This window comes from Xenopus laevis, chromosome 8L (assembly GCF_017654675.1).
Source record: "Xenopus laevis strain J_2021 chromosome 8L, Xenopus_laevis_v10.1, whole genome shotgun sequence".
NCBI classification, from domain to species: domain Eukaryota; kingdom Metazoa; phylum Chordata; class Amphibia; order Anura; family Pipidae; genus Xenopus; species Xenopus laevis.
Window position 1 is genome coordinate 71,209,814 of NC_054385.1, and position 13,398 is coordinate 71,223,211.

The following is a 13,398-nucleotide window of genomic DNA, read 5'->3' on the forward strand; positions in this document are numbered from 1 at the left end:
AAAATTGTCTCAGAATGAATATCTCGATCTACATCATACTAAAAGTTAATTTAAAGGGGGAACAACCCCCTTTACCCCAGGAAGAGGTGACTAGCACCATTCTGTGGCCAAACTTCAGGGGAATGCAATATAAATGGGGAATACATTTAAAAGTACCCTACACAGTCAATATACAATTTTACATTCATTTTTATAGTTCAGATTTTATCATGTAATGAGCAGCGATAGGGTATATGTACAGTCATTTTGATTCTAGTCTACTGTCTGTGACGCTCAGCTGTGCAAGAGACGCATGCGCACTCCCTACATTTACAGTCACCACAAATTATCAGATGCAGCACAGTGGTGTTACAACTCTACGTTCAGTGGCAGGAATTTGTGGCAGTTCTTCGCGCTTCCAATTATTCATATTGCTTAAATGTGTTGACTTTTCAAAGCATTTTTTGTAAATTCAATCTGCCATCTTTGTTCTGGGCATATTTCCATTCATTTCCCGTGGTTTCAATTTAGCGGCCATGATGCTCGCTGGCAGTTTGCCTTGTCATCCATTTTTTTCTCATGGTGACCTACCATTGGCTTCAAAAGATGATGACGTCAGTCATCTTAAATGGCAGATCCTTCTGCCTGTGTTTTGGGTTGTAGAAGCTTTTAAGCGTCGTCAGGCCATGCATAGTAGCTGTAGTTGCCCGCTGACGGAAGACACCTTTAATCGCTTTCCGTCCCAGAGCAATGTTTATGGCTTGTCAGCGTTACCTTGCGGAGGCAGTGGGCACGAGCTGTTGGCTGCCACCCTGAAGGGGAAAGTTACCAGTTTCAAGTACCAGAAGCTAAGAGACAAACTGCGGGCGGCGGCCCGGGAGCTGCATTTCACTTATATACCGGGTATATAGGGTGGGAAATGTACTGGTGTTAAATACTGAGCTGCTCTATTCTGCCTTCTCCAGCCACTATTTTATAGGCCTCTTGCACTTCTCATAGGAGAGTTTTGTGCAGTGCTGCTTATTCTAGACTTTTAAACTCTACTTTAAAACCTGGTAGTCCACTTTCTATGTCTGGAGTGCTACATGAGGTCAGGTGTCTTGGCCAAATGCAAGCATTTCACCATATATACTCTGGATAAGCTTTTGCAAGTTATTTTCCAAGATGCTTACGAATTCTCTTGTTCTGCATCCATTGCGTTGTTTTCCTGACTGCTGAGATTGGTTTGGTTTGGCTGTTGGGTTGAATGGGTAGATCTGGCTGACTTTACCCTCTCTATTAAATTGAATAAAAGCATCTCAGGCCACTTAATTAGGGGATTACGCATTAACTTCAATTTGCATGCAGTTCTTTAGTCTGTTCCCTTTGCGTGAGTGTATAGAATGTGAAGACTGTGAAAACCCATCAGGAGAGTACTGCATTAACAGCTTGGTGCTCTACTCGCCTGTAACGTTTTGAAACCTGCCTTAACGGGATACTGTCATGGGAAAAACATTTTTTTCAAAATGAATCAGTTAATAGTGCTGCTCCAGCAGAATTCTGCACTGAAATCCATTTCTCAAAAGAGCAAACAGATTTTTTTATATTCAATTTTGAAATCTGACCTGGGGCTAGACATATTGTCAATTTCCCAGCTGCCCCAAGTCATGTGACTTGTGCTCTGATAAACTTCAATCACTCTTTACTGCTGCACTGCAAGTTGGAGTGATATCACTCCCCTCCCTTTCCCCCGCCAGCAGCCAAACAAAAGAACAGCGGGAAGGTAACCAGATAGCAGCTCCCTAACACAAGATAACAGCTGCCTGGTAGATCTAAGAACAGCACTCAATAGTAAAAACCCATGTCTCACTGAGACACATTCAGTTACATTGAGAAGGAAAAACAGCAGCCTGCCAGAAAGCATTTCTCTCGTAAAGTGCAGACACAAGTCACATGACTGGGGGCAGCTGGGAACTTGACAAAATGTCTAGCCCCATGTCAGATTAATCTATTTGCTCTTTTGAGAAATGGATTTCAGTGCAGAATTCTGCTGGAGTAACACTATTCACTGATGTGTTTTGAAAAAAAAAGTTTTCCGACGACAGGATCCCTTTGAGATATTTTGGCTATCCCCAGTAATATATAGGCCATGCAGTCTGTCAACCACTTATGTCATGCTGTAAACGGTCAACTTTAGAGTTGGAAGTGCCATCCATAGTTACTTAGGGCTTATAGAAAATAATGGCTACAGGAATGTTTTTTAAAATGAGTGCTTTTCATAGAATATTATTTTTTCAATGTTGACGTTTAAAGAGGAGGGCCAGTCACCTTATTGTACACACCAGACAATATTTTTCTGAATTCTGTGTTGTTTCCTGACACTGATTAAACATTGTTGTGTCTTTTCAGTTGACGCTGAGATTGTGTCTATTGATTCCTTCAGCAAGTCTCCACCCAAACAAGGCCTAGTGGTTGGAATAACTTTCATCAAGGTGTACAGTAAATTCCATCATCTGCATTTGGTTAATCTCTTGTCATTGAAGCTGATGCTACCAGGCTGCATTTGGATGCAGCATGAAGCCCAAAATACAATGTGTAGCATTTCTAGCCGCCTTCTTTTAGTGTTTGTTCTCCTTTAAATTTACCTTTGTCAGAATGTAAAGTACCTACACTTTTTGTATTCTAACTTCTTAGAATAGTGTGATCTAACTGTTAGTTTGTTGCAACAGGTATTTGTTACTGGACTGGACCAACAGAAACTTGCCTGTTACTACAAATTATGTAACTGTATTTGTTACATCTGTCATCCTGCATTGTTTTCATTCCTTCTGTCTATGCTATATTTACCCATCAGCCATCAGATGTATAGATTCCACCCTGTACCACTCAACACACTTCTGTTTGTGGTTCATTCTTCCTGTGCTAGTGCCCTTTCTTTCCTTTATTTGTTTTTATTTTTTAGGATTCTGGTGATAAGGCAAGCCCTTTCCTCAATATTTATTGCGACTATGAACCAGGATCTGAATACAACCTTGACTCAATTGCACGTAGGTTACCATTTGTTTTGATTTTAAGTGCAGCTTTTTGAGACGAAATATGCAATTTTACAAATCATTGTTTCTTTGTTGTTTCCTTCTTGCAGAGAGTTGCCTAAATCTGGAGCTGAAATTCACTCCATTCCAGCTATGCCACACTGAGTAAATCTGCTTCATTGCTATATGTTTATCATGGGGTTGTTTTGTTCATTTTACTGCATCTGATGTACCCTTTGTAAATAGTTTTAAAGATATTGTTACAATGCAAACTCGATTAAACCCAGAAGTTACTGTAGTGGGACAGCACCACTTCCAAGCATATAAACACATTTATCACAAGCTCCTGTTATTATGAAGTGCTGTTCATTTGATACTGTTGCAAAAGCGTCAGAGAAGATTTATTTAAAGGAAAATGTTTTGTTCTCTCTAAAATAACCTTCTCTCATGTAGCACATTCTTTACCCTTCAGAGTGCAGGATGGTGACAAACAGGAGACCGTGTTTTTACTGAGTGGCAATGATCAGTGTATTCACCTATACAAAGAGGTGAGATTGTTTACATTTACAGTGACCCAAATATGCCCTGTATATGTATGTATTTAATGGACAGTAGTGCGTTTTAACAAAACTCAGACTCCTTTTACCTTTACTATATTTATGTATATTTTTATTTGTATGGCACTGCTTGTTTATGTGGCCCTATACAATATACAGTAATATAACTGACAGGGATAGATAATGTAAATATTTAACATGTTTAGACAAAATAAGTCTTCTCCATAGAGCTTAGAATTGTATGTTGGATTGTGCTATTTTTATTTGTACTGTGCTTTCAGTATTATGACTGTTTAACCTATCTTTCTTTGAAAATCAATAAAATGTTCAAATGGGAAAAAAAAAAAAAGAATTTTATGTGGGTTGGTAAATTACAGATACAAACTGGAGGTTACTTAGTGCTCATAAGTTCCATGTTATGTCAGTGCTTAGTATTAGTCTTTGAGTTTAGTTTTAAATGGAGGATTATTTACAAAGGATTCACTGGAATTCCAGCAGTTATGAGAATTACAGCAGTAATGAGAAAGAGGTTTAAGGCATGGGTGGTTTCTAAGAAGAATGAAGGAATCGGCCAGGGTATGTATACAGACATCTGAAGAGATGTATTGGGATACAGATGTCACAGAGAATGCATTGGTGTATTTTTGTAATGTAGCCGCCATATTATAATTTAAAGCATATACCTATATATAATGATTCATTATTCCTAATAACTAATATAATTTTTACAGAATGAAGGACTTCACCAATTTGAAGAGCAGCCTGTGGAAAATCTGTTTCCAGAGCTTAAAGAAATTCCAAACAAGTAAGAACCTCTCCTTGCTGAAATTACACACAGAAATGTTGGTTACATTTGGAAAAGTACTGTAAATCAGATTCTATAGAGCCATCCAAGGTTTAATTATTGCAATTAATGTTGCACTTTTACTTAGATGGTATTTTACACTATTCTACAATAATCACTTATTAAATGCCTCTTCTGCCTACTCATGTTTCCAGCCCTGGATTTTATAGACCTTCCAAAGTGTGAGTGTTGAGGGCAGTATACACATTCTGCAAAATACAATACCTGTTGTTCCGTCGCTGCATGTTCTTCCTCTGGGCACTCTAAAAACATACAGGCAGGTTAATGGGCTCTTGATAAAATTGCACATAATGTGAATATGGGAGGGACCTTAGATTGTACACTCCACAGGGGCAGGGAATTAACTAGTCTCTATAAAGCACTATATATCCTGCAGTTAATTGAATGGAGCACACTTCTTGAGGGACGCAATGCCTTTTTACACTGTGTAAACTAAATGAATAATTAAAAAAAAAAAAAAAATTAAACCTGATAACCAAAAGCAATTCAATTATTTCCTGCTTTTCAGTGTAGCTATTTGAGGTAAGGACCACAAACAACATCTGGATGGCTGGGTCCTTTTGCAGATTACTCAAATGCTCGTAAAGGCTACACAGTGTGTTGCCACTTTTAGGAAGTCTTGAGATAAGGTCACGGACATCTAAAATCAATGTTTTTTTTTATAAAATATAATTAGTGCTGCTAAATATGTTTATGTAAATTTGTTTAGTAAAAGCATTTGCCAGGACAGTTTTGCTTGTTACAGCATTATGAAATCTTCATGACTTCTTCTACTGAAGAATATTGTTTGATTTTTAATATGATTGGTAAATGCAGAGGCAATGCCCACTGGTAATGTTTAGTGTTTGCTTGCAACGTAGTAAGAACTTGCTTGAAAGCACTTTCCTGCAGACTATAGTGGTCAGTGAAAGGGCTGCACATATATCATTTTTTTACCAATTTACAAACAAAAAAACAAAAGTCTCATGACCTCTTTTTCTTATTTCGATTTTTACATTGTCTGAATTTTTTTTTTTTTTATTATTGACAAGCTCCAGCTTGTGTTAAGTCCCAAATGTGCTTTCATCAAAAAATCATCAAATATTTCTAGCTTGTTCCTGTTTCTCTTTAAAATTGCTTGGTTGCAATATCTAGCCGAGTCAAAATAAAAATTATACAATTTGTTGGTAAGGCTTGGCTTTGCAGTATTTCCAGACCATATACAGGACATTTTTTGAAAGTGCTCCATTAAGCTCTGGAGTGTTTCCAATATAATCTGTGAGATACCATCTGTGATGTTTGATATGTGTGTCTATTATTTGTGTAGTGTGGTTTGATTTTGTAGCTTTACATTTTGTCCGCATTTGTGAATCTGGTACTGAGTGTATACTGACTGTATAGCTGACTGCAATAGCAAGCATGACTACTATAACAAGCATAAAATAAACCTGTCTCTCAGGTCTGGGGAAAAGATTTAATTTCTTGGTTCATACCACCTTTCTCATCAGAGTAGTTGCCCTCTTTGCATATTTACATCCCCTTTGTAAGATGTTTTTAGTTCCTTCAGAGGATCACAGCATTTGCTGTTAGTCTGTTTTGCTTTTCTTTCCTTGTCAGCAAGTAGCCCTCTATTAATGATAGCATGCCCATCTTGTGACATTTTGCTTTGTTTGTTACTTGTATGTAGAGATTTTAGTGCAGCCAAACACCATATATTTACTGGTTTAATACTGAGGAATATTTCAAGAGGCACTTTCACTGTTAACTGTAGGAGGAGGGATCACTTTTTAAGCGTTTTATGACTGTTTGCATGCTAAAATTGCAGGTTTCCCATTGCATCTGTTACATCTGAATTAAATTCTCTCTAATTTTGCAGTGTTACTTGGTTAAGTGTTTACAACATTCCAGGTACACACAGGCGGATTACAGCATATGGATGTCAAAGTGGGTACATCTGTGTTTCACATGTAGAGCAAAGGAACAGAGGTAATGTGCAAACAATACTGTTATCAGTCCTATGTATTCTAAGTAAAGCATGATTGTGGCAGAGAAAGACAATGCATATGGGAGAGGGGTTGCAGCTTCCTTGCTCTCAGTTTACCATGAGAGTTCAGTAGAACTTATTTCACTGAACTCTCTTGGTAAACTGAGAGCAAGGAAACTGAATTAAGCACCATTTTGTAGAATGATAGTCCACTTTATGGAGGGTGTAAACTGAACACTAGTATGTGAACCTAGTATAGTAAACTAGTATTGGAAGGCTCTACTTATTGTGTTTTTAATCTGGACCTTTAAAGCACTGCCTAGTCACAGTATTGTAAAATGGTATGCATGGATAGCATCCCTGTAAAGATAGAAATATATTGTGTTATTAGGTAATAATTTGAGTAATGCTATGATACTGTGGTATATGTCTCAGAAAAGTGAGCATGTTACAGTACTTTCTGTATGACCTGACTCTGGCTTTGTTCCTTTGACTGTAGAGATTCTTCAGAGCTGGTTTGTGCAGCAGGATGGACCTCTGTCCAAGGTGCTGGTTTTCTGCATGCCAGGTACCCTTCACTGAAATAGATGTGGTGTTCTGTATGCTCTCTTTATTTTTTATTTTTTTAGCTTAACTATGCTTTTTATTGCTTCTAGGATTTGGCAGAGGACAGAACCTTAAAAAGGAATACGGTGTTTTAGTAACTAGCACCATTGAACTTTCTGTGGTCTATAGGTTAGTAATATTCGGAATTATTATACTTTTTAACAAAATGTGTAATTTATAGGATACTGCCCCTTCAGTGGCAGAATGGCACAGAACAAAGGGAGTCATTTAGTAAGCCATTGTGCTTTTATTTTTAAAGTGACACAAACCTCTAGGATATTTGTTATCTAGGATGGTAGTTGTTAATTAAATGGGAATATATATGCTGACTTTATAACCTAGAAGATTGCTACCTTTCTAGGGGAATTCAGTAAAAACTGCTTACTTTGAGCTTGCAATAATTACAGGACATCCTTTGCTCTTAGCAGCCCCTGCACTTGTACAGGTGGACCTTTTTGACCATGATATTTTGTTGTTGCTTCCCCAACAGGATTTTGTGTAAGAGGTTGTGATACATATATATTGGGCACAGTGAAAGGGTTCACAAGTTGTATGGCGTGTACTTCTTCCACTACAGTGTAAAGATTGTATGACCTGGAAAATCAGGGCTAAACAGACTAGAGAAAACTAGTTAAGTCTGGATGCCACTGATATCCCAAACACACAAAATTTCACCAGATCATGCAACCGTTAACTTCATATCATTGCCAAAAATAGGATCGTACCTTACACAATTCACTGCTAAATTGTGGATATGCTGCTCACTGAAACTCTTTTAGAGTTGTTAATGACTGTGCCAGAATATGCTCATCTTTAAACAGTATAGAGTACTTTAATAATCCTTTTGTACAAATCCTTACATCAGCTCTGAATACATGATAAAATCACATATATATGACTTTTAGTAACTTACACAGTACTGTTGTAAATTTGTGAATGAAATGCAACAGAAACCAATAACAATAATTTATTTTAGGAATGTCTTAATTAATGGTCTTAATGAGCAGCTGCTCCTACCAGAAAGTGACCAGTTTGACAGTGTCCTTTGTGCAGAGTTGGCTGATGTGGATTTTGATGGAGAGCCAGAAATCCTGTTGGGCACCTATGGACAGGTAATCACCCATATCAATAAAGTGGAAGACCAGCTGAATAATGAAAACTTACAAAGGCAGGTATCAGTAAAAGCATGGTAAATAGGAACGAAATTTAGTAAGTGTATGTATATTCAGTTTGTATGGCACTGTGAAATTGCCAAAGAGATCTCAGGCCACTACTCGTAGCAAGACGTGATCAGATCTGGGGTCGGAACAGTAGCAAACTTATTTCCACTTCTCTGTATTGACATCAGCAGATAGTGATCAATAATGCAGCATCAAGGAAAAAAAAATCTGTATTTGGGAAGATCAGAATGTTAATCATCTGCATTTTTTTTTTTTTTTTTTTTATGAAAAGAGTTCCATTCATTATAACGCGGCACACACTGTTTGTATACTTTTACCATTCTAAATAAATCCTGCTCCCAAATTATTCTATATGGGCTGGAGAATAGAACTAGTAAGTCATACATTGATTACATAATTATATCTAGTGGAACCAGATTTTGGGGGACAAGTCTGAGAATCTAACCAGATTTTAATGTTGAATATTGAATTAAAATTTAACATAAACTGAACTTGCTATACAGGGTTTACTCAAATGTCATCTATCACTGCCATCTTACAAGCTCTTATTGTCCATTCTCAGGAGCTGCTGTGTTACAAGTATATTGAGGTGGGCCATCAACGGCAATTCACGCTGCTGTGGCAAAGGAGTTTCCCTAGCCCCTTACACTGCATAGCATATGTTGACTTAACTTCTGATGGCCTCTGTGAGCTGGCCATTGTGTGTCTTAAAGGGCTACATATATTGCAGGTAAGATTATAAATATGTACAGTATACCTATGAACCTAAAATTGCTATCATTTCTCCCTATAATGTTTTATTCTTCAACTGTCCAAAGCTCTGGTCTGTGGGGTGTTGTGTTTGTGCATTTGAGTTTTTTAGTTTGCCAATTGCATTTGTTTTTTTTTTTTTTTTTTTTTTTTTCCCTGCAGCACAGCCTCACTCATGCAGGTAAGTGCCTCGTTCAGCGTCTCCGGGAAAACGTCCAGTGCCTAACAGTTATGGAAAAGTTGCAGACTGAGGATACCAAGATGAATGAGGCACCAGCCACTGAGGACTGCAGCATTCCAGACTAAGAATATACACAACACCCTGTTGTCTGTCTGTCACCTGCATTTGTGCTAAAAAAAAAAAAAAAAAGTTGGAAGAACTTGGCAATATGTTTTTCTGCTGTGCAGAATAAATAGTCTTTGTAATAAAATTCATCTATTGTTAAAAGTACAACTCCTAAAACAAATGGAAGGGGACAGTAATCAGTTAAAGGAAAATTTTACCACCAAAATGAATACCAAGTAACAGATTATATCATACTTACTGGAATATCTCTTACCTTGAGCCCCATTTAGTGATGGTTCACCTGACTAGAAATACAGCAATTCTAACTGTAACCGGAAGAAGTGTGGATGCAAAAGACATTGGCCATTAATTGGATCATGTGACTGAACATATATGTGTGCCCATTGTTTGTTTGTGTGCAGTAGGATTCCAGGGGGCGGCCCTTAGTTTTTAAAATGGCAGGTTTCCATTTAGGATTAACCAATGGCACATACTACTAAAATTATATTACTATAAAAATAGAAGCATGATTTTACATATGAGAACCTTCACAGAGATATCTGATAGAGATCTACACTGTTTGAGGGGGTAGGTATAGTTTTAAGACTTTACATACCACAGGCTCTTTTACAGTAATTTGTTTCTCTTTTTAAGAAAACCATGGCCAAATTCCCACAGTGTCTTTTCAAGTTTACATTCATCAAGATTTCATTTGGTACAAATCAGAACGTGATTTCAGTCTAAAAACGCGCATCTATACCTTAAGGCTGTGTAGATGAAATGGGAGCCCAGAACAGGTATGGGACATGTTATCCAGAATGCTCGGGACCTGGGGTTTTCTGGATAAGGGAATTTCCGTAATTTTGATCTCCATACCTTATGTTTACAAAAAAATATATTTTTTTTGAAAATAATAAAGATTTATAAAAAAAAAAAATTATAATTTAAACATTAACTATACCAAATATACTATTGTTTGGCCTCCAATAAAGATTAATAATATCTTAGCTGGGATCAAGTACAAGGCATTGTTTTATTATTACAGAGAAAAAGGAAATATGTTTTTTAAAATGTGAATTATTTGATTAACATGCAGTTTATGGCAGATAGCCTTCCTGTAATCTGGAACTTTCTGGATAATGGGTTTCCAGACAATGGATCCCCTTACCCGTATAGCTTTATCAATCTACCACCCCAGCCATTTCATTCCATTGACTAGGGCTAGCAATAAACATTAGGCTGAGGGATATATTTATCAAAAGTTGAAATATAGCTCGGTCACAGACTCCCAGTGGGAAATTTCACCTCTCTCTCTCTCTCTCAATCTAGTTCGTATTTTTCAGTGAGTGTAATTTTAACAGTTATGCTATTTCCATCTGTGGTAAAAGTAAGTACACGCTTGCCATTAATACCTAGTATTTTTTCGGTGGAAACAACATCAAGTAGACATTTCTTTTAACTACCAGTCTGACATTGATTGGGAGAATGTTTTTTCCCATTCCTCTGTGCAGAACAATGGATGTGGAATTATTTGGCAATCTTTTTAAATCCCTTCCTTGACTCATAAGCATCAATAAGCTTCTTCTTTTTAAAGACCCTTGAAAGTGGGTATTAACACATGAAAAGTATACATAAAACAAAAATGTGTAGGGAAAAAAAAGAATCCAGTCAGGACATGGTTTTTTTTAGGGAAATGAGATTTAGTATTTAAATATGTGCATGTATATCCTTTGGGCTCAGCTACACTAGCTTTATAGTCTGTGCCAGCCAGTTGATGCTTTATTCTTAATTTATGGTGTGTGGCTGTCACCGGGTAATTACTTAATATTGGTAACATTGCCTGAATGGTGTGCTGGCACTGGTTGAATGTGGTTCCTGGTACCAGAAGGAGCAAAGTAGTTGAAGCAATGTCTTGTGCCCTGGTGCAGTATCCACTGATGAAAAGCAGCCCAAAAGGTTGATTATGTCCTGCACCTTACTTCTCTGTAAGTATGGGCCAGCCTTAGCAAGAACTCAGCGTAACACTGACATGTAAAGTATGGTGACACAAAAGAACCATGGGAAGGCATGTCTGGGGGATAAAAAGCATGAGAGCAAATCAATGTCTGTGTTGCAAATCTATCACAGCCCAGTCCTCAGAAAAAAAACATACCCACATGGTGGTGATAGCATCATCCTGTTGGTTGCTTTTTATTATTAAGGACCTAGCATCTTGTTAAAATATATTCAACAGGTAAAATACTACAAAATAACTTGTTGAAGGCCCTCCCAAAATGGAATTTTGTGAGACATTGGTTCGGAAAGGACATAGGTTATCCCAAACACAAAGTAGAGTAACACTGGCTAAAAAAAACAAATCTATGGGGTAGATTTATCTAAGGTCGAGGTGAATTTTCAAATTAAAAAAATTCGAATTTCAAGCTATTTTTTGTGTACGACTAGGGCATGGTCCAAATTCGATTTGAATTTCAGAAAATTCGAATATCGAAATTTATCGTTTACGGTCTCTTTAAAAGTTGCTGTTTTAGCCTACGAGGGACCTCCTGGAACCTATTTGGTGGACTTTGAAAGTTTTTTTTGGGAAAAACTTTGATTCGTATTAGATCGAATGCGCTATTACTTGGATTCGTACGATTCAAATTCGGCCGTATACGGACCTATACGATAGAAAATGGACCTATTCTGCCAGAAAAAAACTTCGACTTAATTTCGGCAGGTCTTTTGAAATTCGAATTTCGAAGCTTTTCAAATTCGAAATTCGACCCTTTATAAATATGCCCTGTAGTGTCAGTTCTTTGAATAAAAATATCAGACAATGCCATTGTAGGATTTGTATTTCAATAAAATGAGAGAACTAGTCAAGCAGATGAATAAAGTTGCAAAGCATTTTTTTCTGTAGGATCATTGAAGCAAGTCCGCACAAAATTTCTTGTAAAAGGATACATTGTTAATTGTTACTGAGGGAGGTATAATACTATACTACGATACTGTAGTTATTACTTTTTTTTAGCTATAAATTAATGCCAATTTTGTGTTCAAATAGAAAACTTTTTTTCCATTTGCTTTCTCGCTAAACACAGTAGTCAGGATAGCAGATTTGTTTTTTCTGAAGTGAGTAGTTCACCTTTAAGAAAACTTTTTCGTATTTTATAGAATTTTTAGTAACTTTCCAATTGGTCTTCATTTGTTTTTTATTCTGCCTCGGTCTCTTTCCAGCTTTCAAATGGGGTTACTGACCCCTCAACATAAAATGATTTCTTTGTGAGGCTACTGTTATTGCTGCTTTCATTAGAGCCTCTCTTCTTCATTTTCCAGTATCACATTCAAACTACTACCTGGTTGCTTGGGTTAAATTAGAACCTCGCAACTGATATTTCAAGATGTAGAGCTGCTAAACAATTAAAGAAATTAAGACCACTTGCAAATTTTCACAGGATATCACTGTCTACAACATACTTAAAGTTTATTTAAAGGTAAACAACCCCTTTCAAAACGTTTTGGTTACATGAGTAAAGTTCATAATGTCTGTTTTTTTTAATGGGGAAAATTAATTCAATGTGTCAATGCAGAGTCTTCAATGTGTTTTTTTTTTTTTTTTTACAACAATTTATTATTATTATTATTAACATGTATTTATATAGTGCCAACATATTTTGCAGTGCTGTAAAGTAAATGTGTTTATACAACAAAATCACATGAATTACATACACAGAACATGGAGTTACATACAGTACATCACAACCAATACTGGGACAAAAGATGAGGAAGGCCCTGTGCAAAAGAGCTTACAATCTAAAGGGAAGGGAATAAGACACAAGGTATGGGAGTGGGCAAGATCAGAATAAAGTTGGTGAGAGATGTAGCACTGTATGTGGAATTGCATTTGGTAGTCTAGCAGAGTGAGTGTAGGCTTCTCTAAATTAGTATGTTAAAAATATGGAACGCTTCACAAATTTGCGTGTAGGATGAACTTTTTTTTTTACCCAGAGAATCCCAAAATAATTGTAGCCACCAAAAACCTATGCAACATTTTGGAGTAACTGCTAGGTGCAAGCATTTTGCAAAAACTAGCTTCTCTTTGTAAACCTTACCCATTGTCATAAATGGTTTGCTTTATGGGGGGTTTATAGATGGGATTTTGTTTGTCATGTTTGAATTATTATTTTATTTATTATTAAAGACCATGTATTTTGTGCCATA

The 13,398-nt window shown here is 36.7% G+C and overlaps 1 protein-coding gene across 3 annotated transcripts; it reads left to right on the forward strand.

The window, feature by feature from the left end:
- The first annotated feature begins 361 nt into the window (after window positions 1–361).
- kptn.L (kaptin (actin binding protein) L homeolog) lies at window positions 362–13,398 on the forward strand. Of its 3 annotated transcripts, XR_005963403.1 has the most exons (13): window positions 501–882; window positions 2,368–2,450; window positions 2,921–3,005; window positions 3,101–3,155; window positions 3,463–3,538; window positions 4,279–4,352; window positions 6,268–6,377; window positions 6,875–6,943; window positions 7,032–7,110; window positions 7,958–8,093; window positions 8,725–8,892; window positions 9,075–9,494; window positions 11,368–13,398. XR_005963403.1 is itself a non-coding variant. In XM_041572951.1 (12 exons), the coding sequence occupies exons 1-12, from the start codon at window positions 516–518 to the stop codon at window positions 9,216–9,218; spliced, it is 1,446 nt and encodes a 481-aa protein (XP_041428885.1). In that variant the 5' UTR covers window positions 501–515; the 3' UTR covers window positions 9,219–9,779. The 3 variants fall into 3 exon arrangements, 1 of the variants encoding a protein (XP_041428885.1); XR_005963404.1 differs by lacking the exon at window positions 11,368–13,398 and having other exon boundaries at window positions 362–882; window positions 7,958–8,149; window positions 9,075–9,213; XM_041572951.1 differs by lacking the exon at window positions 11,368–13,398 and having other exon boundaries at window positions 9,075–9,779.

Coding starts and splice junctions, on each gene's coding strand:
- kptn.L (XM_041572951.1), top strand. CDS start 516: ATGATGCTCGCTGGCAGTTTGCCTTGTCATCCATTTTTTTCTCATGGT. Junction 3,006..3,100: donor CAACCTTGACTCAATTGCAC/GTAGGTTACCAT, acceptor TCCTTCTTGCAG/AGAGTTGCCTAAATCTGGAG. Junction 8,094..8,724: donor TGTTGGGCACCTATGGACAG/GTAATCACCCAT, acceptor GTCCATTCTCAG/GAGCTGCTGTGTTACAAGTA.